The following is a 27,451-nucleotide window of genomic DNA, read 5'->3' as shown; positions in this document are numbered from 1 at the left end:
TTTCTTCCTGCTTGCGAAATGCCCAGGTTTCCGAAGCATAGGTCAAAGCAGGAAGTACGGTTGTGTTGAAAAGGTGAACATGGAGCCGGGTGCTCTTGCTCTTCTTCACTACATCCTCGATGCTCTTGTACGCTCCCTAAGCCGCTCGTCTTCTCCTGCCCAGCTCGGGGGTCAGGTCGTTCATCATGTTCAGTTCCCGACCCAGATAAACGTAACTTTTACATTCGGATATGTTGGTTCCGTTGAATGTGAATGGGGCATCCGAGACCCATCAGTTACGCATGAACATCGTCTTTTGTAGATTCAGCTGAAGACCGATGCATCCACATGTTTCGTCGAATTCGGTCAGCATTCGTTCTGCTTGGCTGATGCTAGGTGTTACCAGTACGATGTCATCAGCAAAGCGCAAATGGTGTAGCTGCCGACCATCAACCTTCACTCCCATGTCGTCCCATTCCAACTTTCGCATTCCGTTCTCGAGGGTGGCTGTGAATATTTTGGGTGAAATTGTATCACCTTGTCGGACCCCCCTCTTCACGTCAATGATGATGTTCTTGTAGAATGGCGAAATTCTGGTCGTAAAGTTACTGTACAATTCTCGAAGTACCTTTATGCACTGAGTAGGGACGCATTGGTTGTGCAACGCTTCCATGACCGCTTCCGTCTCAACTGAGTCGAAGGCCTTCTTCGAGATAAGGTGAGACACAGCGGCATCTTGTACTCTCGTGATACCTCGATGAGTTTCGAAACAGTGTGAATGTGGTCAATCGTGCTGAATCCTTTTCGAAACCCTGCTTGCTCGCATGGCTGTCCTTCATCCAAGACTTTTTCAATCCTATTAAGGATTACTCTTGTAAAGAGCTTGTAGATGACAGACAGTAGGCAGATTGGGCGATAGTTGCCGATGTCATGTGGATCTCCTCTTTCATACAACAACACGGTCTTGATGGTGTTCCAATGTTTAAGAACCTTCCATTCCGACAGGTAACGTGTAAAGAACCTCGCCAGGGTGTCGATGAGTACTGGCGGAAGGCTCTTCAGGTGTTCTGGTCTTATTCTGTCGGGACCGGGTGCCGTACGATTTCTTACCGACATGATAGCATGTCGTATTTCGGACGGGAGTACCTCTGGAATGACTTGTCCATCTTCCCTCAGATGGTGAGGAGGCAAGTGGACATGGCTGTCGAAGAGATCAGAGTAGAAGTCGTAGATGATTTTTTCCATCCCCCTTCTCGATGCAATGGTTGTTCCCTTCGGGTTCCGGAGAGCAATCATCCTTGTCTTGCGACTGGCGAAGTCTCGGGCATAGCCGATAATTTTCCCCGCCTTTGCAGCTTCAGCCAGCACTTCTGCTCCTCTTTCGGATGTGAGTTCTTGGTTCCCTGCGGCTCGTGCTGCTCCACGCTGGCGTACCAGCTCAAGAGTTTGAAGAGACAGGCGCCTCTTGGTGGTTTTAAAACTCTCAGCCTTCTTCGCGCAGTCGTGAAGGTGTTCAACAAGCCGGTCATATTCCTCGTCGATGTTGTCCATTGCGGAATCTTCCCAAAAGCCGGCTAGCGTAGCGAAGAGATCCCAGTTGATGGTAGTGCTGGGATTTCTCTCTCTGAACTTGGCGGCTTTCTCTGCTCTCTTTGTGAAGGAAAATCTTCCTCGGAGGAGGCGATGGTCCGATCCCGTATAGAACTTTGGTACAACACCGACGTCCGTCAGGCAGAACCTTTTATTGACGATGATGTGGTCTATTTCATTACGGTACCCTCCACCGAGTGACTCCCACGTCCAGCGTAAAGAGGAGGGCTTCTGGAATTGCGAGTTCCCATGGATGGTCTTAGTCGTCATGATGAACTCGGAGAGCCTCTCTCCCTGGTCATTCCATTGTAGGCCGTGGGTCCCGATGTGAAGTTCCTCCGGCGTTCTTCTTGGGCCAACCTTAGCGTTGAAATCGCCAATTATGACCTTGTAGAAGGCATGATCTTCTTGGTAGAACTTCTCCAGGTCCATATAGAAAGCTTCGACTTCTTCTTCTTCGTAGCTTGATGTTGGAGCGTAAGCGACGAAGATAGTCAAAGCTGGCATTGGGCCACATCTTCTCATCCGCAGACGTCCGATTCGGGTCGTAAGTTGTTCAAAAGAGTCGATGTTCTTTGCCATACTCGTGTTGACGAGGACGCCAACTCCACCAACACCTCTACTGTCGCATGTTCCTAAGAACAGTTCTTCTCCAGTTTCATATACGGCGTTGAGAGGGTGACGTCGTCTTGTCTCGGTCAGTCCGATGACGTAGTACTTGATCTTCTTGGCTTGCATCATCAGATCTTCGATGGCCGCTTCCGATGCAAGCGTACGTGCGTTATAAGTACAGATCGCCACCCTAGTCCTTTTCCGTTTTGGTAGCCTACATGACTCCTGCAACCCCGTCCTACCTGGCGCTACCGTACCAGGCTTTCCTCCGGAATCAGGAGACTCTTTTCTATTACTGTGTTTTGCATAAAAATTTTAAAACCCATGGGCAGGTTGCAAGCCTCTAGTCCCATGAGTTTCTGGGAGAACTTTCGTTCTCCCGGTGTGGACATGTGGAGTTTATTTGTTGGAGGCGACTCCAAACTGCCTCCCTTGCACCTTCTAGTCACTTGATTGCAGGCTTTTGGCCGGACCGACGTGCTGGATACGGTAGTATTATGAGCCGACTCTGGCACAGCAGAAGCAGAGAGCCCATCCTCCATATCCATCTGCTGGACAGGTACAAGGTCGCTTTTAGTACGCGGTTAGCCCCCTATCCGCCACCTGGGGACGCGCCACTTAGCCTCGCGACTAGCCGGATGTGATCCCTCCAATGAGGGAGATCCGTGGAAGTGGATCCCCAGTGAAAAATGCTCATTGAAATTAAAAATAAATTAAATCGTTCGAAATGTTGAATATCTTAGCATAATTTTTTCACGTTGTTAACTTATGCGTTTTCAGAACACTAAAGTGGAGTGTCAAAAGGACGAAATCAGGGTTTTTGACACCGTCTCTTTCTAAGTCGAGCCAATAAGACCGCTGAAAAAGTCTGTAAGAGCTTCTTTACAGTCCCCTTGAAATTTCGCAACACTCCTCAGCTTTGCACACCCATTCATTTTATCAAAGAAATACTGCAGTTAGTTGACAGGGCACATTTATTTTTAACATTCACTTTTACAGCACTGTAATCCTTTTTCCAATTGCGACTGTACTGTGTCTTGTGCAAGTGCTCTGAGCCTGTCTATGGCACAAGTTGGATTGTCCAGAACTTACCTTACTGGAACTAAGGGCAGAACTACAAAAAAACGTAAATTTGGAAAATAGTGGACACTCTCAAGCCTATGCATTAAACCTAAGAAAAGGTTTTATTCAGTAAGATTGGCATAGGGGTGTGGATTTAGAGGGAAAAAAGGGGTGGCTAAGCCGTGAGAAGGTTAAAATATATTACTTACATGTTTTATTTATGGCGGTTCCTGACTTTTCTTCAGCTGTATGAAAGGATTGCCAGGATAGTAATCAAATTCAGCGTAACATTTGAAGATGAATCATTATCAGTGTTCCGGAGAAAACGAAGGTTCATCCAAGATTCAATAAAGCTCCATTTTCAAACTAGTGGTCATATATACTCATATTTTAAATACAGCAACAAAACTGGTCTTGTTCAACTGACACTTTGAGTTTAGCTAATGTTTGAGTAATGTTTTGGGTATAAAAGCAGTAAAAATCGTGCATTGACTTTCGCGTCCTGTGCCTTTTCTACACAAACTTTTCAATCCTGATCGAAATTTGCAGCTCTGACGATAACGTGCACTAGGTTACGATGCATATAATCAGCTGTTAAAATTGGTTCAATAAGCAATTGTCTGACTTTCACAATGGGCTTTACTGTGGGGATAAGCGAGAGATAATTGCTCGCTCCCAGTCCACTTTAGGTTTAGTCGGAAGCTTTATACATCGAGATATTGATCCAGAAAATCAAAAAAAAAGAAGCTGATTTGATGTCGCAGTAAATATTATATTTATCGCGGACATCGAATAGCGGATTGATTCCATGCACGCTCTCGTAGAAAATCGATAAGGTTGGGCAGAGCTATGTTCAAGGACGGCACACCTCGGCGAAGATGCTGGTGATCGCGTCAGGCGATGACATCAGCCCACCGATTAGGCCAAGTGAGTCACAGACGCCGATGATCGATCAACCTGAAAGAGCAGGCCTTGTGGAAAGTTTTGAGAAAAAGCTCGAACAATAAGACTAATGGGTCGTTAGATTCTGACAGAAACATGATACAGTTAATGGTTCGTAATTGTTTGTGTATGTTATGACTCTGAAGACAACCGTAAGTTACCAAGAAATACAGAGTGTCCGAACAGGAAATCTAGTCAGGAACAAACATTTTTCTACTTAATGTATTCAAGAAATGCTGAAAAATTAGAAAATTACCCATTTTCTGACAAACTACAGTTGTATTGTTATATTTATTTGAAGGCTCTCGTATCGTGGAACCACGACATGCTATGTTTAGTGTTATTGTGGATACGAGTTCTTTAGATGAAACCTTCATAAGCCTGACCTTTCTGCTTTTCTGCCAGCCTCGGAGCACTAAATTGGGATTGTTTAAAAAACTTTATGTCTAGACCTTTAAGTCCCATTCTACTTCTGTCTTCTTTTCTTTCCAGTAATCGTTTAAGATAGTGAAAACTGAAAGGAATCCAAAAAATAACGGAAGTTATATACATCAAAAACACTTATAGGTAGTCATATACATTAAAAATACCTTCAACTCCCGCATAAAACTATTTATACGTTGTGTGACACCGGATGTGCGTTAGTGTTCTACGGCACTGCTATATGGCTAGTTCGGATTACTACCAACACTGCAAACATCACCGCGCTTATAACTCTGTTTTCTAAACACAAGTCCTAGTTACTCAAATATCAAGTTAAGAAAGATTCTTTGTTTAAAGTACAGCTAAAGTTTACAGTTTACAGTTAAAGTTATAAAGTAGTATCTGACATATGCAAAAGTGTGATCAGGGTGTGCAAGAGGGAACTTTAGCCATCACGATTCCACCGTCCATATGGTGAAAATGGCTCAGTATCCATGATGTGGACAACTGTCTGAAATCACTTTATATGATGCACCAATATCGGCAGTTGAATATCTCCGCAGTTTTCGCAGTATTCTGCAAATCCTAGCGGCAAGGTTTGCATCGAAGGACCAATCAAATCATGAAATCGACCATTACTGGAAAACGTCTACAGTCATCTACAGAATATCCTGAGGGTCAACTGTCTAGTTTTATGAGACTCGAAGGAGAAACCAAATGATAGCCTAAGACAATGTGCTACGTCTTTCACAATTTCTCTCACTCCTCATCTCCGTTCACGACAGTTCCATAGATGTCTCCGCCTTCTCGATCACTTGTCGCCTGTGAAGTCTTATCAAACACTCTTAGTCAAAATTCGGTCGTATAGTGGAGGATTCTACTCCTCATATAATAGTAAAAATATATGTATATCCTCAGATATTAGTAAATATAGCTTTGTTTCCGTAGACGTATTTTTAGGCCTCCTATTGGTGTTGTTGCGCGGAAGAATTAGTTGCTTTTTTCTCTCTTTTATTATGTGCGCAAAGTCTGATGCTCCAAACAAATTTATTGATATTGTGGCCTTAAAAGTAATATGATAAAAATTGTTATGGCTTCCATCGCTACAAAATGAAATCAATAATTATTCAGCAAAGTCCGCAGAACGTGCCGCAGTACTGTCTCTTTTGCTCTCGGGTGTAGAAGATGCTGTTGCAAAATCCGTTCTTCACCCAGTTCACACAACTAAATTTTAGTTGTGTTACAATTCTCTGCTTTACACGTTCTGAAAGATTTGAAATGGTCGTGCAGACACTCACTTCGGATCCGATCCACAAGGTGTTGCTAAAAATATTGGTTTTACTAAAGACCAGACAAGGGAATAAAAGCTAAATGGAAACGGAAAAACAGGTGAGAAAAAATAATAACACTGCTTGATAAAGCATTGTATATCCAAATCTGTATCATCTCTGATACAACGATACGAAAATCATTCTACTTTGTCTTTTTCTTTGTCGTTGACCTCTGTTTTGTTTACCTTTAATAACACGAATGTTAACAAGCTTCCGAGAAAAAGACTTTTTAGATTTGTGTGGTTTGCTAACTAAAATGTAAGATTATCCGTTGCTGGTAGAATTCACGTAGATCAGTCCGACTCGAAATTTTTGGCTAACAAAAAATTTATCTAATGACACTGTAATAATACCAACCTGTAGTCGCACTCGTCTGGGAGCAGTAATCGCACGTCCTCCTACAATTCTCCTGTAAATAAATAATAATGTGAATTAGTCTCTATAAGAGAGTAATTCACCCTCGATATACAAAGACAAATGCAGAATTCAGTTCAATTCATTCGGTTCAGGCATATGAATATAAAACAAAATATTACCTTCACGAAGTCCTGCATCAATACACTTCTACAGATTGATATATCCAGAGCGCAATTCGGAGCCACATCAAAGCAATTCCCTAAAAGTTATCCTAAGGGTTACACAGACTGCTCTGCTCAGAAGGACCACCCCACGCCATGCAACCACGGGACGAAATGCACAATTCGATTTACCCTGCTTAGGTGTGTGAACGTCAGACGTTAAATTTACAAATATCGATCTATGTGCATCGCGTCCAAACGCACGGTTGAAGCATTGTTCAAAATAAAATACAAACATAACAAAATATCTATGTCTACCTGAATTGCAAAAACCGCACACATTGGGACAGTCCTCCTCTATTATATTCCTCCAAGCGGAGCTATAACACATGTTCGGAGTGATGACCGAACAGCTAATGCGAGGAACTGCAAAACATCAATAAAGACCCATGAATTTCGAAGCTGTTGGTGGGGTGGACATTATTGCTCTTGTAATTGGTTTACTGCAGTGAACAGAATGGGCATTTTTTTAGAAACAACTGTTGGAAGCAATAAGACAAAAATTTGAAGTCTGTAGGCAAAAGCTATCAAAGATATTACTTTTCGATCTTCTTGACTTGATACTTCGCTCATTCTTGCTAGCCTTAAAATTATTACCTGCTCAAAACCTTAGCTAGGAGGACAGTGCAGATTCACATTCAAGGATTCGAATACTGTTCGAGATTTGATACGCGTGAGTACCCACACTGCTACAAATCCTTGCACTTATGCTGCACTTCTCCACCTCATTCACTTAGAACATTCTACTATATACCCGGGGAGAGAGAGAGTGAATGTGAACAGGAACGTGATGCGAGATCGTTAGCATTTGAGAAGGAGTTTGAGCAGTAAGATCGTCAAATGAAACATTGTTGGTGATTGTCATCAGGTCATCTCTGGCTATAGTTACATGACTTTTTCTTAATCGGAGCTATTATGAAACATAAAAATCAACAATGATTTGATATTGATTCATTGCCAATGAAAGCACAAACTAAAGACACCGCTACTAACTTGTGTCCCAAAATCCGTCGCAAACCGTCGGAATTCTTGGAATTAAGCAAAATTAAATTTTGAAAATACTACTCAAAAATAAATGAGCCGCTGATTTCAAATATACTTCGGGAATTTACTTTTGACAAATGTGTGGCCTGAAAACGGGCAAAGTTTCCTCAAGCCCTGTTAATTACATTCACACCTCCGCAATCCTGCTATTGGCATATCCCGGGAATACATCTCCATTGTCGTGCCCGGCACGACTTTCCCAGCCAGCCTGCCGCAGTTCTCGCGCGCCGCTTATTTCTCGAAATTAGACGAAATATTCATCATATTCGTAATTGGGGGGTTATTTGGAGCATTTTAAAACCCCACATCATATGTTGCTTCGAAATTTTCATCCTCTTCAGAAAATGATAAAGTGCTCCCTCGAAGGTTAATAAAAAGCCATACTTTCCAAGCTGCGGAAAATCTCCTTGGAAATTTTTCAGCGAACAACTTTACTTGGTAATAGTTTATATTGTAAGTTTCTAGCTTTGAAAATGACTAGTTTTTCCAGTGTCAAACTTACAACATTACTGTATTTCGTTTTTTGGTCCAATTTTTGAACGGCTGTCAACGGCTCAGAATGAACGCTTACTTCTCGCGATTCGGTACCTGCTTAGAACTCTTCCTCCGTTAGGAGAAGTGAATTAGGCGCTAACATTGGATGACAGCTGGTCATGGTTTTCGGGTGACCAAATTGGGGAGAATTTTGTTTGTTTTCACAAAACGGAAATATTTGCAGCCTCTTTGAATTTTTTCAGTGCCTCAAATAGCCAGTTCTTCTCACAAAAAGACGCTCTTCCGTATGATGTTGAATTCACTTTTATTTACAAATTTCAAAATTTCAACACTGACTCCGCCCTCCTATAGAGCAGGCGATATTCTATAGCTGGAATGATTATCGCGGCCCAGGCATGGTCTGCCAGACATCTCACACCTTCGATAGGTGACTCCTCTGGCGATTCGGCGTCACGGAGAGACAGTAATGTTTGAACATAAATGAACAATAACCACAATTCTACACAGTTCTTATTCATCGGAACCATACAGCTTCTCCAATTTCACAAGATTTCGAAAAGAAATACAAACAAACGAAACAAACCTCCTGAAAAAGACGAACATGTAACAAATTAAGACGTTTTATGGAGGAAAAAATAGGAGCTTCTCAAATTTTTGAATTTTCCGTGTCTTGCAGTTTAAGTCGAATAATATTCACTTCTTCCTTTTCTTCCCTTTCCTCTTCTTTTTATTTCTTGGTTTAGTTTCGTCAGTCATTTTCCTTCCAGCCGTTTTAAATTATCACAATAGTCAATTATCGTGACAGATTTGTTCGTCTTTTTCAGAAGGTTTGTTTCGTTTGTTTGTATTTCTTTTCGAAATCTTGTGAAATTGGAGAAGCTGTATGGTTCCGATGAATAAGAACTTTGTAGAATTGTGATTATTGTTCATTTATGTTCAAACATTACTGTCTCTCCGTGACGCCGAATCGCCAGAGGAGTCACCCATCGAAGGTGTGAGATGCCTGGCAGACCATGCCTGGGCCGCGATAACCATCCCAGCTATAGAATATAGCATTCCTTACAAGGGCGGAGTCAGTGTTGAAATTTTGAAGTTCGTAAATAAAAGTGAATTCAACATCATACGGAAGAGCATCTTTTTGTGAGAAGAACTGGTTATTTGAGGTACTGAAAAAATTCAAAGAGGCTGCAAATATTCCCGTTTTGTGAAAACAGACGAAATTTTTCCCAATTTGGTCACTCGAAAACCATGACCAGCTGTCATCCAATGTTAGCGCCTAATTCACTTCTCCTAACGGAAGAAAAGTTCTAAGCAGGTACCGAATCGCGAGACTTAAGCGTTCATTCTAAGCTGTTGACAGCTGTTCAAAAATTGGACCAAAAAACGAAATACAGTAATGTTGTAAGTTTGACACTGGAAAAACTAGTCATTTTCAAAGCTAGAAACTTACAAAATAAACTATTGTCAAGTAAAAGTTGTTCACTGAGAAATTTCCAAGGAGATTTTCCGCAGCTTGGAAAGTATGGCTTTTTATTAACCTTCGAGGGAGCACTTTATCATTTTCTGAAGAGGATGGAAATTTCGAAGCAACATATGATGTGGGGTACTAAAATGCTCTAAATAACCTCCCGATTACAAATATGATGAATATTTCGTCTAATTTCGAGAAATTAGCGCAGGTCCTATGAACAGCCCTTCCTTCCATGGAGATGTATCCTCGGGATATGCCAATGGCAGGATTGCGGAGGTGTGAAAGTGACTAACGGGGCTTGAGGAAACTTTGCCCGTTTTCAAGACACACATTTGTCAAAAGTAAATTGTCATAGTATATTTGAAATCAGCAGCTCATTTACTTTCGAATGGTATTTTCAAAATTTAATTTTGCCCACTTCCAAGAACTTCGACGGTTTGCGACGGATTTTGGGACACAAGTTAGTAGCGGTGGGACCTGAAGCTTGATGCTGCTGCGGCAGCGCCTGTGCTTGGAATTAGCGGTTGAGATAGCGGCGGTACCTTCCTTTATGCAGGTTAGAAAAAATATAACTTTATTTCAACATGGTGATGTGTAATAAAACGTAGCAATAGCGCTGGTAGCAACCGACATGCAAACGATGTAATCTTCCAAGAAGAAGAGAGCAGGTCGTTCGTTGAAGAGACTACATCAAATGCTTCAAGAAAAATTAAGGAAAGAAATAATAGGAAGACAAATAAAGTGAAAGTAGCCAGGTATATTCTTGGAAGGAGAAAAAAGAATTGGAGAACCCACATTGCTTGTTTTGACAGCTGTACTCAGGAGTGAGGCAGCAATAACCACAATGACGTGGACACGTACTTACGGCCGCCTGCACAGTGGGTTCGTCCCTAGCTTGTCCATTCTAAAAAAAACAACTTCTCGACATTCTGTTGAGAACGAACTTCAAAGACTGTTTCCAGACGTGCCTAGAAATCTCAAATTGAGAACAATATGCTCACTTTTATGTAAAGGTACAGGTCAAATTTAATTGGAAGTGAACCATTTCATATATAAACAATTATAATAATTCTTTATTTCGAGAGTGCATTTAGAGGAAGAACATTGCTTTTTTCACTCAAGAAAAGGTTATCTGACATAACACGAATTGGTTTTAGCAACAAAAGCGAAATTTTTTTGAAGAAGGAAGGATTTCTTTGTGTTGTTTATACCTTCCAACACTTCTGTTCTCTATCATTGTCACTGTTGGCCACCGCTGCGTTTGCGCCGTACAAGGTCTTACACACCGAATCAGCGAGAACATTTGAACAGGCGACTGCTATATCGGAGAACTGAAATCAATTAATTATGGAATAAGTCCCTTCACCTTCACTTCTGCTTGGTGATTTTTAACCAATTCGATTATTTTCAAATACGAGTAGAAGAAATGAAACCAACTATGTCTCAATGTACTTCTTTTCAAACCTTCTGTGACAGTTGCATGGGTTAATAGTTCCGAGCAAAGCAAAAACTAAATCGTTAAAGCATAGCTTCAGCGAATGCTCAAAAGATGAAGTGTCTAGCGTTAATCAATCCGCTCGGGAAGCGCCCCCACGTTCACCTCTATTCAGAATCGTTTGCGGTTTACGAACGTGTAACTGGGCTCAACAGTGATTTGCAGGGTCTAGCCGATGTGTCAAGTTAGTGTTTTTATCCTCCCAGACAAGTCCGGTAGTTTATGGACTCCGTAGGGATGAAAGACTTAGTGAGCACTAACGCGGATTTGTACCTTCGATCAATCGTGCAGACACCGGAACCTCTTACCATCTGCGCTACACCCGCCGTGCGACCCTATTACAGCCCAAATTTTTCTATAAATGTTGAATCACGCATACTCAAAGTAACGCGCTCTTTTAAATTTCGAGTTTTCAACAGTTTTCGGAGTTTTTAAGAAGGCAAAATTAGTGAGTGGTTAGAAGTCTCGAGGAAACATATAGTCTCTCCTTATTTTTTAATGATGAGTGTTTCTGAGGAATAATAGCTTATTTGTTGTTGTACAGGCGAATGGTGATATTCAAAACTGCTATATAAAGACGGAAGAAGCTAGTTTAGGGAATGCATTCATCAAGGTTTCCCTTCTCTTTCAAGTATTCTCTTTTGTCTCTAAATACAAACTAAGAACGGCATTCATTGCTGAAGAAAGTTGAGCAGTGTCACCGGTTCCAAATAAATTAGTGTGTAAACGTTTACTAATTGTAGAATTATTAAAATTATAGAGTCAGAACTATAGAAGAAAAACCAATTACAGGAATAAACAACTCGAATGTGTGAGGTTGCTGGCAGTCTGACTTGGCAAAAAAAATAAACATATATATATATATATATATATATACAAGTCTGATCGTCCGGCTTACGCCGGACTCTCAGACTTTGTGTGGTGTTCGCTTCGCTCACTTTCATCAACTAACCAAAATATACTTTTAAATTGAAATTCAAAAATTAGTGGTAGTGATATTTTCTGTAAATAATAAGAGTTCTGTTTTCATGTTGTATGTTTGATGTTTTCATGCTTGTTTCTGTTTGATCCATGAAAGCTTGCAAATAGGTTTCCTGGATTCGACAAAGTGAGATTTGATGAGGTAAATAGCACAGCCCGAAACAGAAGTTTATTGGGAGTAATGAAATAAGTCAAACATACTTGCTAGTAGTAGGAAATGAAAAGAGTCAAAACTTTTTTAAAATCTACTGCGCTCTCAGCACGCACCTACGTTCTAAAATAAGAGCAAAGCATTCTTCACAGCAAGTTGATTTTAACCCCCTAAAAATTATAGTCCATGAAAATGGTGCCATCCAAGGTGCTCGAACAATACGGTTATTAGAGGTACGTATGTACGTATATGTACATATATATGTCATACATACATACATACATACATACATACATACGTACGTACATACATACATACATACATACATACATACATACATACATACACACATACATACATACATACATACATACATACATACATACATACATACATACATACATACATACATACATACATACATACATACATACATACCTCCTGCTCTCTGCAAACAGCTACCAAAGAATGAAGTTTTGGCATAAAATGACGTGGAAGACGTCATCTCACTGATAAAGATAAAGTTCCACGTCAAATCGCGCAAACTTTTAGCTCAAAACACTCATTCGTTTTCGTTCCCTACACAGTGTAGACACGATTTGAAAGTAGTATTCGAAGAATGGGTTTTCCTGTTGTTTCTCCCTAACAGTTACGGCAGAATAATGTTTAACATGAAATGACGTGGACAACATCATCGTACTGATAAAGATAGCGTTCCACGTCAGATCACATAAACAGCGTGCTACTATTTAAGCAGCTGTTTGAACGTGTATATCCAGTTTCTGAGGAACAGCGGAGCCGAGTAGGTGGAGCACAACGCCGAAAGTGGTTACAACTATAAAACTTTTACAACGTCCCTAGCTTTACGACGCCGGCACACCAACTCGACGCCATTGGACCCGTCACACCCCCTTCTAAGGTATCTATCATCGGTGCACCAACTCTACGCCATTGGACCCGTCGTACACCCTTCTATAGGTATTTGGTGCCGGTGGACCCGTCGCACCCCCTTCTATAGCAATCCGACGTCGTGGGACCCGTCGCACCCCCTTCTATAGGTATCCGACGCCGTGGACCCGTCGCACCCCCTTCTAAGGCTATCTGGCGCCATGGACCCGTCGCACCCCCTTCTAAGGCTATCTGGCGCCGATGGACCCGTCGCACCCCCTTCTATAGGTATCCGACGCCGATGGACCCGTCGCACCCCCTTCTAAGGCTATCTGGCGCCGATGGACCCGTCGCACCCCCTTCTATAGGTATCCGACGCCGTGGACCCGTCGCACCCCTTCTAAGGCTATCTGGCGCCGATGGACCCGTCGCACCCCCTTCTAAGGCTATCTGGCGCCGATGGACCCGTCGCACCCCCTTCTATAGGTATCCGACGTCTTGGACCCGTCGCACCCCCTTTTAAGGCTATCTGGCGCCGATGGACCCGTCGCACCCCCTTCTATAGGTATTTGGTGCCGGTGGACCCGTCGCACCCCCTTCTATAGGTATCCGACGTCGTGGGACCCGTCGCACCCCCTTCTATAGGTATCCGACGTCTTGGACCCGTCGCACCCCCTTTTAAGGCTATCTGGTGCCGGTGGACCCGTCGCACCCCCTTCTATAGGTATCCGACGTCGTGGGACCCGTCGCACCCCCTTCTATAGGTATCCGACGCCGGTGGACCCCTTCACACCTCATTTTATAGCTTCCTAGCTTCGAGGCATTAACTCGACGCCGGTGGACCCGTCGCACCCCTCATTTTGAATTTCGTGACTGACACACACACACACACACACACACACACACACACACACACACACACACACACACACACACACACACACACACACACACACACACACACACACACACATGACAGAATAAGCCCGTTATTATATAGTAGATTGAAAGTGGTATTCGAAGAATGGGTTTTCCTGTTGTTTCTCCCTAACAGTTACGGCAGAATAATGTTTAACATGAAATGACGTGGACAACATCATCGTACTGATAAAGATAGCGTTCCACGTCAGATCACATAAACAGCGTGCTACTATTTAAGCAGCTGTTTGAACGTGTATATCCAGTTTCTGAGGAACAGCGGAGCCGAGTAGGTGGAGCGCAACGCCGAAAGTGGTTACAACTATAAAACTTTTACAACGTCCCTAGCTTTACGACACCGGCACACCAACTCGACGCCATTGGACCCGTCGTACACCCTTCTATAGGTATTTGGTGCCGGTGGACCCGTCGCACCCCCTTCTATAGCAATCCGACGTCGTGGGACCCGTCGCACCCCCTTCTATAGGTATCCGACGCCGATGGACCCGTCGCACCCCCTTCTAAGGCTATCTGGCGCCGATGGACCCGTCGCACCCCCTTCTATAGCAAACCGACGTCGTGGGACCCGTCGCACCCCCTTCTATAGGTATCCGACGCCAATGGACCCGTCGCACCCCCTTCTAAGGCTATCTGGCGCCGATGGACCCGTCGCACCCCCTTCTATAGGTATCCGACGCCGTGGACCCGTCGCACCCCCTTCTAAGGCTATCTGGCGCCGATGGACCCGTCGCACCCCCTTCTAAGGCTATCTGGCGCCGATGGACCCGTCGCACCCCCTTCTATAGGTATCCGACGCCGATGGACCCGTCGCACCCCCTTCTAAGGCTATCTGGCGCCGATGGACCCGCCGCACCCCCTTCTATAGGTATCCGACGCCGTGGACCCGTCGCACCCCCTTCTAAGGCTATCTGGCGCCGATGGACCCGTCGCACCCCCTTCTAAGGCTATCTGGCGCCGATGGACCCGTCGCACCCCCTTCTAAGGCTATCTGGCGCCGATGGACCCGTCGCACCCCTTCTATAGGTATCCGACGTCGTGGGACCCGTCGCACCCCCTTCTATAGGTATCCGACGTCTTGGACCCGTCGCACCCCCTTTTAAGGCTATCTGGTGCCGGTGGACCCGTCGCACCCCCTTCTATAGGTATCCGACGTCGTGGGACCCGTCGCACCCCCTTCTATAGGTATCCGACGCCGTGGACCCGTCGCACCCCCTTCTATAGGTATCCGACGCCGATGGACCCGTCGCACCCCCTTCTATAGGTATCCGACGTCTTGGACCCGTCGCACCCCCTTTTAAGGCTATCTGGTGCCGGTGGACCCGTCGCACCCCCTTCTATAGGTATCCGACGTCGTGGGACCCGTCGCACCCCCTTCTATAGGTATCCGACGCCGGTGGACCCCTTCACACCTCATTTTATAGCTTCCTAGCTTCGAGGCATTAACTCGACGCCGGTGGACCCGTCGCACCCCTCATTTTGAATTTCGTGACTGACACACACACACACACACACACACACACACACACACGTGACAGAATAAGCCCGTTATTATATAGTAGATATACATATATATATACATATATATATATATATATATATACATATATATATAACATATATATATATAACATATATATCCTAGACCTATGCTTCTTCTCTGTATCATGGCATCAGGCTGATGGATAAGCATAAAGAATAAGGTTGTACGGCAGTGACCAAATTAGATTTTTATTCCTAATATAATCGTGAAGGTATGGTAACTGAATACTTTAATGTAGGCGAAGAAATCAAAAAAAATCGTTATAACGACTCTTTTGCCTTACAGCGAAGTATTGGAAGTGACGTGGAAGATTGAAAAAAAACTCCGCTTTACTCAAAAATGTTCGTTTCATTCAACGTAGATAGCCAACCTTTGCTTTCGGTTGTGCTCCTGATGTATCCAAGTATGTGCAATTCAGGTCTGCAATATCACACAAAGTTCTGCAAACCAGTGTTGCACATATGATGATTAGCAACATTTCAGCCACCTGAAAATCTGAAATATTTCGTAATAAAGCTTAAATCAAAGTTGCAGAATAGAACTTTGAAGCTTCTTCTCTTTTATATACTCTTTCACAGCGTCCAAACAATTCATGAGTTTTCAGGCATTTTCATCCAGCTGATCAACCGTTGACAGTCAATTTTGCCAAGCGTCAGCTACTGTTTGCTTAACAGATTCAAAGTTAGCAGTTTAGCGGATTTTTGTGCTTTGCAGCCTATGTGAAAATCGATGCATTTGTTCTGCTTTCAAAGTGTGTATGTCCAAAAATGCTAGTGATTATAGGCAGCGTTCCACGAATCTTAAGTGATGCTGATTTCAAGTGGAGTATCCGTATACGGGGTCGTAGAATATGGAGACGGGGGTAGTTCCGCTCATCTCTCCCTGCATCACTGCAAACAGCCGCCTCCAGAATGTTGTTTTGTACTACGCCATATATTGCAACGCTCCATCCCTTGCGTCGCATCCGCCCTGCGATTCGTCAAAAACCGATTCGGACTTCCCGTGATAGGCAGTAAGGGAGCTAAGTGTGCAAGGGTGACGCACTGCAATAGAAGGTATCGTACAAAACAGCATTCAGAGGTCGGCTGTCTGCAGTGATTCAGGGAGAGATGAGCGGAATCACCCAGGTCTCCATTACCTACTACCCTGTACACGGATACTCCACCTGAAATACCACCCCAGATTCGTGGTATGCTGCCTTTAATTCTGCCCTTTTCATATATCGAGGGTGAGTTACCCTCTTATAGAGACTAGTTCCCATTATTACTTATTTGCAGGAAAATTGTAAGAAGAAGTGCGGTTACTGCTCCGAGACGGGTGCGACTACAAGTTGGTATTATTACAGTGTCATTAAAGGAAATTTTTTGTTAGCAATGAAATTCGAATGGATCTGGTCTGTTTGATTTTTTCCAGCAACGGGTCCTTTGTTCGAGCTAACCACACAAATCTCAAAAAAAGTCTTTTTCTCAAAAAGTTGTTAGTGTTATTAAAGATAGAAGATAATTTAAGACAAGATAGGAGGCAAAGAAAAAGATGAACCAGGCTGATATTCGTATATTTATTATTATGTATACGTATATGTATTTCATTGTCTCAGTCAGACATTATACAAATGTAGGTTTTTATAATATAATATATACTATATTGTATTATAAAAACGATGAAATTCGAATGGAATTGATAGTTCTTTTCACAAAGAATGTCACATCTTTTCTCATCTGTCCTGCTCATGTTTGTGTTTTATTACTCTGTTTCCACTTCATTAAAACCAAAGTGTTTCAGCAGCGGCTTGTGGATCGAATCCGAAGTGAGTGTCTGCACGTGCATTTTGAATCTTTCTGACACGTAAAGCAGAAGACAGTATTACAACTAAAATTTAGTTGCGTGGACTGGGTGAGAAACGGATTCTGCAACAGCATCTTCTACACTCAGGAGCAGAAGAGACAGTCCTGTGGTAGGTGGTTTGCTAAACAATGATTGATTCCATCTTTTAACGATGGAACCCCGACCAATTTTCATCATTTCAGAAATGATGACTCGGACTCTTACACTAACACTCTCATGTGCCCGAAGTCATTGGCATTCCATTTGGACAGTGAGACTTTCTTGGACTTTGCTTTATTTCGGTAAACTAACATCTTTATATTTTTTTTATCTTTAACAAACCACAGGACTGCTTTGTAGAAAAAGGGGTTGATGGTCCTTCGACCGCTACGAATTCTTTCTGAATTATTTTTTGATGCCTGCGACCTCTTCGAGTGATCCTCGTGCTCCAGACCTCGTTTGAAAACCCTGTGTCGTCACAAAACCTGAGCATGGAACGAAGTATTAACAGAATGTAAGCATCTAACAACATTTTGAATATTTCCGTTGCGGAATTGCCGAGTTTGAAGCAAAATTTGTTGACCTGATGTTGCTCCAGACCTACCAGCACTGTGAACCATAACGCCATCCAAAATCCTGCCAGATCCTATTTTGTTGATGAAACTCTTCACCGCTACTCCCTCTCTATAAGCTCGCGCTTCAGCACATTGGAGCGACTACGAAAAATTGTTCTCTTTACACTTCAGACCTATAACCGATACTTTGCACTCATACCACCTTTAAAAGTCATTCGCAAACACCGATCCTTTTTGGATACACCTATACTCAAGTCTTCAGTTAGGACACCACGTTTGTGAAATCAAATCTGGCCTATATAATGACTGCCCAACCCAAACAAATCAATCTCGAAGATCTATTAGCTGCTCTGTTACCCAAGCTCAGAAAACTAACAAATAACGTTAACAATAAAAATCAAACTAGCTCATATTTAAGGCCACATGATTTTTTAATTATCTGATCAAACTAACCCTCTGTCTACGCCATCAAAAAGGAAGCAGGTATAGCCAAATAATTCAGTGGTTCTTCGAATTGATCACCTTGATCATTCACAGATTCCAAAGCATGCTTCTCCTACTTTGTTCACATTCTTTTCTGCTTCTCTAGAAGTAGTATTTGCCTCGCAATAATAATATGTGGCTAATCGTTTGTAGAGGTTTCCACACTTATCAAAAGAATTTTACCTTTAGAGTGAACAAGCGAAAGAACCGTAATCATGATATCATGATCATGATCATGCTATATAATAACGGGCATAGTCTGTCACATGTGTGTGTCCATCTGTATGTGTGAAACGAAATTCGAGAAAGGGGGTACGAGGGGTCCCGCGGCATCGAATTGGTGCGCCGGTGCCATCCCACAGCGTCGGATTGCTGCGCCGGCGCCAGATAGCTATAATATGGGGTGCGACGGGTCCACCGGCGTCGAGTTAGTGTGCAATAACTTCGTGTGCATGTCGCAAAAGGTAAATTGGGCGTTTCGTAGTCGCGCCCACTGGGTGTGTTGGTTCTCACCTTTATGACTCCTTCGCCCGTGTAATTCCTTGCACGTTCGCCACAAGTTGGTAACATTCCTTGCACAGAAAGTGGAAACGGCTGCTTAAATAGTAGCGAACAGTTTACATGATCTAACGTAGAACGTTATCTTTATCAATAGGATGTGGACGTGGAGTTGGTGCCTCGACGCCAGAAAGCTATAAAATAAGATGCGACGGGACCTGCGGCGTCGGATTACTGAACCGGAGCCAGATAGCTACAAAATGGGGTGTGAGGGTTTCGTGGCGTCGGATTATCGCGCCGGCGCCAGATATCCATAAAATGGGGTGCCACAAATCCACCGGAGTCGAGTTGGTGCGCAGACGGCAGAAAGCTACAATATGTGCATGGCACAAAAAGTTAATGGGACGTTGCAAACGTTTCATAGTCGTATCCACTTTTCGCGTTGTTTTTCACCTCTACGACTCCTCCGCTCTTCAAAAAGTGGAAACAAAATGCTAACTGCTGGAATGCTAACTGCTGAACTAGCCATATAGCAGTGCCGTAGAACACTAACGCACATCCGGTGTCACACAACGTATAAATAGTTTTATGCGGGAGTTGAAGGTATTTTTAATGTATATGACTACCTATAAGTGTTTTTGATGTATATAACTTCCGTTATTTTTTGGATTCCTTTCAGTTTTCACTATCTTAAACGATTACTGGAAAGAAAAGAAGACAGAAGTAGAATGGGACTTAAAGGTCTAGACATAAAGTTTTTTAAACAATCCCAATTTAGTGCTCCGAGGCTGGCAGAAAAGCAGAAAGGTCAGGCTTATGAAGGTTTCATCTAAAGAACTCGTATCCACAATAACACTAAACATAGCATGTCGTGGTTCCACGATACGAGAGCCTTCAAATAAATATAACAATACAACTGTAGTTTGTCAGAAAATGGGTAATTTTCTAATTTTTCAGCATTTCTTGAATACATTAAGTAGAAAAATGTTTGTTCCTGACTAGATTTCCTGTTCGGACACTCTGTATTTCTTGGTAACTTACGGTTGTCTTCAGAGTCATAACATACACAAACAATTACGAACCATTAACTGTATCATGTTTCTGTCAGAATCTAACGACCCATTAGTCTTATTGTTCGAGCTTTTTCTCAAAACTTTCCACAAGGCCTGCTCTTTCAGGTTGATCGATCATCGGCGTCTGTGACTCACTTGGCCTAATCGGTGGGCTGATGTCATCGCCTGACGCGATCACCAGCATCTTCGCCGAGGTGTGCCGTCCTTGAACATAGCTCTGCCCAACCTTATCGATTTTCTACGAGAGCGTGCATGGAATCAATCCGCTATTCGATGTCCGCGATAAATATAATATTTACTGCGACATCAAATCAGCTTCTTTTTTTGATTTTCTGGATCAATATCTCGATGTATAAAGCTTCCGACTAAACCTAAAGTGGACTGGGAGCGAGCAATTATCTCTCGCTTATCCCCACAGTAAAGCCCATTGTGAAAGTCAGACAATTGCTTATTGAACCAATTTTAACAGCTGATTATATGCATCGTAACCTAGTGCACGTTATCGTCAGAGCTGCAAATTTCGATCAGGATTGAAAAGTTTGTGTAGATCACAGGACGCGAAAGTCAATGCACGATTTTTACTGCTTTTATACCCAAAACATTACTCAAACATTAGCTAAACTCAAAGTGTCAGTTGAACAAGACCAGTTTTGTTGCTGTATTTAAAATATGAGTATATATGACCACTAGTTTGAAAATGGAGCTTTATTGAATCTTGGATGAACCTTCGTTTTCTCCGGAACACTGATAATGATTCATCTTCAAATGTTACGCTGAATTTGATTACTATCCTGGCAATCCTTTCATACAGCTGAAGAAAAGTCAGGAACCGCCATAAATAAAACATGTAAGTAATATATTTTAACCTTCTCACGGCTTAGCCACCCCTTTTTTCCCTCTAAATCCACACCCCTATGCCAATCTTACTGAATAAAACCTTTTCTTAGGTTTAATGCATAGGCTTGAGAGTGTCCACTATTTTCCAAATTTACGTTTTTTTGTAGTTCTGCCCTTAGTTCCAGTAAGGTAAGTTCTGGACAATCCAACTTGTGCCATAGACAGGCTCAGAGCACTTGCACAAGACACAGTACAGTCGCAATTGGAAAAAGGATTACAGTGCTGTAAAAGTGAATGTTAAAAATAAATGTGCCCTGTCAACTAACTGCAGTATTTCTTTGATAAAATGAATGGGTGTGCAAAGCTGAGGAGTGTTGCGAAATTTCAAGGGGACTGTAAAGAAGCTCTTACAGACTTTTTCAGCGGTCTTATTGGCTCGACTTAGAAAGAGACGGTGTCAAAAACCCTGATTTCGTCCTTTTGACACTCCACTTTAGTGTTCTGAAAACGCATAAGTTAACAACGTGAAAAAATTATGCTAAGATATTCAACATTTCGAACGATTTAATTTATTTTTAATTTCAATGAGCATTTTTCACTGGGGATCCACTTCCACGGATCTCCCTCATTGGAGGGATCACATCCGGCTAGTCGCGAGGCTAAGTGGCGCGTCCCCAGGTGGCGGATAGGGGGCTAACCGCGTACTAAAAGCGACCTTGTACCTGTCCAGCAGATGGATATGGAGGATGGGCTCTCTGCTTCTGCTGTGCCAGAGTCGGCTCATAATACTACCGTATCCAGCACGTCGGTCCGGCCAAAAGCCTGCAATCAAGTGACTAGAAGGTGCAAGGGAGGCAGTTTGGAGTCGCCTCCAACAAATAAACTCCACATGTCCACACCGGGAGAACGAAAGTTCTCCCAGAAACTCATGGGACTAGAGGCTTGCAACCTGCCCATGGGTTTTAAAATTTTTATGCAAAACACAGTAATAGAAAAGAGTCTCCTGATTCCGGAGGAAAGCCTGGTACGGTAGCGCCAGGTAGGACGGGGTTGCAGGAGTCATGTAGGCTACCAAAACGGAAAAGGACTAGGGTGGCGATCTGTACTTATAACGCACGTACGCTTGCATCGGAAGCGGCCATCGAAGATCTGATGATGCAAGCCAAGAAGATCAAGTACTACGTCATCGGACTGACCGAGACAAGACGACGTCACCCTCTCAACGCCGTATATGAAACTGGAGAAGAACTGTTCTTAGGAACATGCGACAGTAGAGGTGTTGGTGGAGTTGGCGTCCTCGTCAACACGAGTATGGCAAAGAACATCGACTCTTTTGAACAACTTACGACCCGAATCGGACGTCTGCGGATGAGAAGATGTGGCCCAATGCCAGCTTTGACTATCTTCGTCGCTTACGCTCCAACATCAAGCTACGAAGAAGAAGAAGTCGAAGCTTTCTATATGGACCTGGAGAAGTTCTACCAAGAAGATCATGCCTTCTACAAGGTCATAATTGGCGATTTCAACGCTAAGGTTGGCCCAAGAAGAACGCCGGAGGAACTTCACATCGGGACCCACGGCCTACAATGGAATGACCAGGGAGAGAGGCTCTCCGAGTTCATCATGACGACTAAGACCATCCATGGGAACTCGCAATTCCAGAAGCCCTCCTCTTTACGCTGGACGTGGGAGTCACTCGGTGGAGGGTACCGTAATGAAATAGACCACATCATCGTCAATAAAAGGTTCTGCCTGACGGACGTCGGTGTTGTACCAAAGTTCTATACGGGATCGGACCATCGCCTCCTCCGAGGAAGATTTTCCTTCACAAAGAGAGCAGAGAAAGCCGCCAAGTTCAGAGAGAGAAATCCCAGCACTACCATCAACTGGGATCTCTTCGCTACGCTAGCCGGCTTTTGGGAAGATTCCGCAATGGACAACATCGACGAGGAATATGACGGGCTTGTTGAACACCTTCACGACTGCGCGAAGAAGGCTGAGAGTTTTAAAACCACCAAGAGGCGCCTGTCTCTTCAAACTCTTGAGCTGGTACGCCAGCGTGGAGCAGCACGAGCCGCAGGGAACCAAGAACTCACATCCGAAAGAAGAGCAGAAGTGCTGGCTGAAGCTGCAAAGGCGGGGAAAATTATCGGCTATGCCCGAGACTTCGCCAGTCGCAAGACAAGGATGATTGCTCTCCGGAACCCGAAGGGAACAACCATTGCATCGAGAAGGGGGATGGAAAAAATCATCTACGACTTCTACTCTGATCTCTTCGACAGCCATGTCCACTTGCCTCCTCACCATCTGAGGGAAGATGGACAAGTCATTCCAGAGGTACTCCCGTCCGAAATACGACATGCTATCATGTCGGTAAGAAATCGTACGGCACCCGGTCCCGACAGAATAAGACCAGAACACCTGAAGAGCCTTCCGCCAGTACTCATCGACACCCTGGCGAGGTTCTTTACACGTTACCTGTCGGAATGGAAGGTTCTTAAACATTGGAACACCATCAAGACCGTGTTGTTGTATGAAAGAGGAGATCCACATGACATCGGCAACTATCGCCCAATCTGCCTACTGTCTGTCATCTACAAGCTCTTTACAAGAGTAATCCTTAATAGGATTGAAAAAGTCTTGGATGAAGGACAGCCATGCGAGCAAGCAGGGTTTCGAAAAGGATTCAGCACGATTGACCACATTCACACTGTTTCGAAACTCATCGAGGTATCACGAGAGTACAAGATGCCGCTGTGTCTCACCTTATCTCGAAGAAGGCCTTCGACTCAGTTGAGACGGAAGCGGTCATGGAAGCGTTGCACAACCAATGCGTCCCTACTCAGTGCATAAAGGTACTTCGAGAATTGTACAGTAACTTTACGACCAGAATTTCGCCATTCTACAAGAACATCATCATTGACGTGAAGAGGGGGGTCCGACAAGGTGATACAATTTCACCCAAAATATTCACAGCCACCCTCGAGAACGGAATGCGAAAGTTGGAATGGGACGACATGGGAGTGAAGGTTGATGGTCGGCAGCTACACCATTTGCGCTTTGCTGATGACATCGTACTGGTAACACCTAGCATCAGCCAAGCAGAACGAATGCTGACCGAATTCGACGAAACATGTGGATGCATCGGTCTTCAGCTGAATCTACAAAAGACGATGTTCATGCGTAACTGATGGGTCTCGGATGCCCCATTCACATTCAACGGAACCAACATATCCGAATGTAAAAGTTACGTTTATCTGGGTCGGGAACTGAACATGATGAACGACCTGACCCCCGAGCTGGGCAGGAGAAGACGAGCGGCTTAGGGAGCGTACAAGAGCATCGAGGATGTAGTGAAGAAGAGCAAGAGCACCCGGCTCCATGTTCACCTTTTCAACACAACCGTACTTCCTGCTTTGACCTATGCTTCGGAAACCTGGGCATTTCGCAAGCAGGAAGAAAGCGCGGTGAGCGTCATTGAACGCGCAGTTGAGAGAATGATACTAGAGTATCCCACTTCCGCAAATAAGGGTCGGAATTCGAAGTTCTCTCCTACGTCGGTGATCAAAGATTAGAGACGCCGTCGCGTTTCCCAATGAAAGTAAAATGAGGTGCGCCGGACACGTGATGCGCTTTAATGACAACCGTTGGACCAGAGCCGTAAGCGACTGGGTTCCCCGCGATATGAAGCGCACTACAGGAAGACCGCCGACCCAATGGTCAGATTTCTTCACGAAGTCCTTCAAAGAAAAATATGATGCTCTTCATGTCCCACGCGAAAGGAGGAACCACTGGGCTACTCTGGCATACGATCAGGACAAATGGAAGAATTACTGGCGCCCGCTCGACCAGTTCGAAGATCAACGGGAGCCAAGGTGATCAAGGTGATCGAAGGAGTGCTTAAAGATGAAGTTTGAACGTTTCCCAAATGTAGAACTGATGCGTTTATAAGGAATACCATAGAATCTTCAGCCTAAATTTTTTTTAAGAAAAGGAGAAAACGTTAGAAAAACACAACTCTAATTTTATACAGAAAATGTCACTATTATTAATTTATTTTCACTAATCAATGATGGCGAGCAGAGAGAACACCACAGCAAGCCTGCAGTTCGGCTTCAGCAGGACGTTCAGAATTTTGTCTATAATATATTGGCAAGCATTGAAGTCGAAATTTGAATGTTGTTGTCCCAGATGTTGAACTGACACGTTTAGAAAGAAGGCTATGAAATTCTCCTCCTTCATTTATAATAAAAGTAGAGGAAGAAATCGCTGTTAGAAAAACACATATACTTTAACAGAAAATGGTACTACTATTAATCTTCCTTGAACAGTAAAGGGGAGCGAAGCGAACACCACAGAAAGTCTAAAGTCCGGCTTTAGCCGGACGTTCAGACTGGTAATGCTATATAATAACGCTCTTAGTCCGTGTGTGTATGTGTGTGTGTTTGTATGTGTGACAAAAATACTCCATAATACCACATAACCATCTCTATGCACCTGATAGGCGAGCGCTCTACCTTTTCACCACTGTTTAAAGTTATGTAGCTATGTATGTTGGCTTTGATAAAGCAAGTTAGTTTGTCTCATGTTCACCTTGATCACCTTGACTCCCGTTGATCTTCGAACTGGTCGAGTGGGCGCCAGTAATTTTTCCATTTGTCCCGATCGCGTGCCAGAGTAGCCCAGTGGTTCTTCCTTTCGTGTGGGACACGAAGAGCATCATATTTTTCTTTGAAGGACTTCGTGAAGAAATCTGACCAGTGGGTCGGCGGTCTTCCTGTAGTGCGCTTAATATCGCGGGGAGCCCAGTCGCTCACAGCTCTGGTCCAACGGTTGTCATTAAAGCGCATCACGTGTCCGGCCCACCTTATTTTACTTTCCTTGGCAAACGCGGTGGCGTCTCTAATCTTCGATCGCTGACGTAGGAGAGAACTTCGAATCCTGTCCCTCACTTGCGTGAAACGGGATACCCCTAGCATCATTCTCTCAATTGCGCGTTCAATGACGCTCACCGCGTTTTCTTCCTGCTTGCGAAATGCCCAGGTTTCCGAAGCATAGGTCAAAGCAGGAAGTACGGTGGTGTTGAAGAGGTGATAAGGCAAGTTAGTTCCTCTCATATCTTAGTGAGAGTAAACAGTATGTTGGCTTTGAATGTAATAACGGGCTTATTCAGTCACGTGTGTGCGTCTGCGTATGTGTATGTCTCAGTCAAGACATTCCAAAGAGAGGGAATATTATGGCGTCGGTTTGGTACGCTGGACCCTCAGTGCGGTAAAATTTGGTGAGAGGGGTACAATGGCGTCGAATTCGTGCCCCGGAGCCAGATAGTGGGATGGGACGGGTCCAGCGGGGTTGAAACGGCGCGCGGGAGCCCCAACGCAGTAGAATTGGTTTCTGTGGTTCCTTCGCAGCTTCAGCATGTCTCCCTGTTAACATCCTTTCTTCAAAAAGAGGAAAAGCACATGCGAACGGCTGCTTAAATACAATACATAGCAGCCAACGTTTACGCGATCTGACGTAGAACCTTATTTTTATTACTACCATAGTGATATTCACGTCACTTCATGTTAGCACTTCGTTCTTTGCTAATAGCTGAAAACGGAGGAAACTCATACTTCAAATAGTGTTTCTAAATTGTGGAGATCTGAGAGAAACCTAGATGTTAAATCAAGTTCTTTTGTTCTCCAAATATAGAACCGACGCGTTTAGGGAAAAACCATAAGATCTTTCGTCTATGCTTAAATTTTCGGGTAAAAAATTGAAGAAAGCGTTGATAGAAAAAATCAATTCTAATTTTCCAAAAAATTTCGCTACTGTTATTTCTTACTGATCGGTGAAGGCGAGCGAAGCGAACACCAAAATTGTAACGGTATATAATAACGAGCTTAGTCCGAGTGTGTGTGAATGTGTGTGTGTTTGTCTCTGTGTCACGAAATTCTAAAAGGGAAGTGCGACGGGTCTAATTGGCGTCGGATTGGTGCGCCGGCGCCACATATCTATGAATTGGGTGTAGCGGGTTCACCGGAGTAGAATTGGTGCTCTGGCGCCAGGAAGCTGTTAAATGGGGTGCGACGTGAATGAATGTGCAACGTGTCTCACGGCTTCGGATTGGTGCGCAATAACTTCGTGTGCATAGGGCAAAGGGTGGACGGTATTGCAGTCGTTTCATAGTCGGCGCCACTGGCCGTGTTGCGTTTCTCCTCTGCGACTCCTCCGCTTGCAGGTCTGCCTCATCTTGGTAGCATGCTTTCTTCAAAAGATGGAAACACTTATGCGAACAGCTGCTTGAATAATAGCGAACCGTTTACAGGACCTGGTGTGGAACGTTATCTTTATCAGTACGATAATGTTGTTCACGTCATTCTACGTTAAAACATCATTATTTGATAACTGTTGGGGGAAAAACAAGAGGAATACCCATATTCCTCATGGTAAAAGATAAAATTTCTGGCGTTAATCAGTCCGCTTAGGATGCGCTCCACGTTCACTTCGATTCAGAATCATTACGGAGGCTTACGAAGGTTTACGTGTAACAGGCCTATACAGTGACTTTCGATGGCTAGCCGATCGATCATGCAAGAAGCGGACCCTCTAACCGCTACACTATACCCACCCACGAAAACCCATACTTCGATAAATG

General features: G+C 43.7%; 5 protein-coding genes across 8 annotated transcripts; 2 read left to right on the top strand and 3 right to left on the bottom strand.

The window, feature by feature from the left end:
* Window positions 1-271: 271 nt before the first annotated feature.
* Window positions 272-2,729, bottom strand: RB195_002967 (uncharacterized protein; the record flags this gene model as incomplete). 2 transcript variants are annotated; one of them, XM_064200445.1, is made up of 3 exons in its annotated part: window positions 272-685; window positions 733-2,447; window positions 2,504-2,729. In XM_064200445.1, 3 exons carry the CDS (start codon window positions 2,727-2,729, stop codon window positions 272-274), a joined length of 2,355 nt encoding a protein of 784 aa, XP_064056325.1. The 2 variants fall into 2 exon arrangements, with proteins under 2 accessions (XP_064056325.1, XP_064056326.1); XM_064200444.1 differs by having other exon boundaries at window positions 272-607; window positions 733-2,470; window positions 2,620-2,729.
* A 3,006-nt stretch (window positions 2,730-5,735) lies between these two features.
* RB195_002966 (uncharacterized protein) lies at window positions 5,736-18,973 on the bottom strand (the record flags this gene model as incomplete). Of its 2 annotated transcripts, XM_064200443.1 has the most annotated exons (9): window positions 5,736-5,832; window positions 5,907-5,931; window positions 6,297-6,348; window positions 6,476-6,555; window positions 6,776-6,883; window positions 10,323-10,431; window positions 10,739-10,858; window positions 15,892-16,008; window positions 18,917-18,973. In XM_064200443.1, the coding sequence occupies 9 exons, from the start codon at window positions 18,971-18,973 to the stop codon at window positions 5,736-5,738; spliced, it is 765 nt and encodes a 254-aa protein (XP_064056323.1). The 2 variants fall into 2 exon arrangements, with proteins under 2 accessions (XP_064056323.1, XP_064056324.1); XM_064200442.1 differs by lacking the exon at window positions 18,917-18,973 and having other exon boundaries at window positions 15,892-15,999.
* A 2,571-nt stretch (window positions 18,974-21,544) lies between these two features.
* Window positions 21,545-24,002, top strand: RB195_002965 (uncharacterized protein; the record flags this gene model as incomplete). 2 transcript variants are annotated; one of them, XM_064200440.1, is made up of 3 exons in its annotated part: window positions 21,545-21,654; window positions 21,804-23,541; window positions 23,667-24,002. In XM_064200440.1, 3 exons carry the CDS (start codon window positions 21,545-21,547, stop codon window positions 24,000-24,002), a joined length of 2,184 nt encoding a protein of 727 aa, XP_064056321.1. The 2 variants fall into 2 exon arrangements, with proteins under 2 accessions (XP_064056321.1, XP_064056322.1); XM_064200441.1 differs by having other exon boundaries at window positions 21,545-21,770; window positions 21,827-23,541; window positions 23,589-24,002.
* Window positions 24,003-24,438: 436 nt separating this feature from the next.
* RB195_002964 (uncharacterized protein) lies at window positions 24,439-24,690 on the top strand (the record flags this gene model as incomplete). Its single annotated transcript, XM_064200439.1, has 1 exon — window positions 24,439-24,690. The coding sequence occupies one exon, from the start codon at window positions 24,439-24,441 to the stop codon at window positions 24,688-24,690; it is 252 nt and encodes an 83-aa protein (XP_064056320.1).
* A 719-nt stretch (window positions 24,691-25,409) lies between these two features.
* RB195_002963 (uncharacterized protein) lies at window positions 25,410-25,928 on the bottom strand (the record flags this gene model as incomplete). Its single annotated transcript, XM_064200438.1, has 1 exon — window positions 25,410-25,928. The coding sequence occupies one exon, from the start codon at window positions 25,926-25,928 to the stop codon at window positions 25,410-25,412; it is 519 nt and encodes a 172-aa protein (XP_064056319.1).
* Window positions 25,929-27,451: the final 1,523 nt, after the last annotated feature.

The sequence above is a fragment of the Necator americanus genome, chromosome IV (genome assembly GCF_031761385.1).
Source record: "Necator americanus strain Aroian chromosome IV, whole genome shotgun sequence".
Taxonomy (NCBI): Eukaryota; Metazoa; Nematoda; class Chromadorea; order Rhabditida; family Ancylostomatidae; genus Necator; species Necator americanus.
This window is presented reverse-complemented; position numbering and strand designations above follow the sequence as displayed.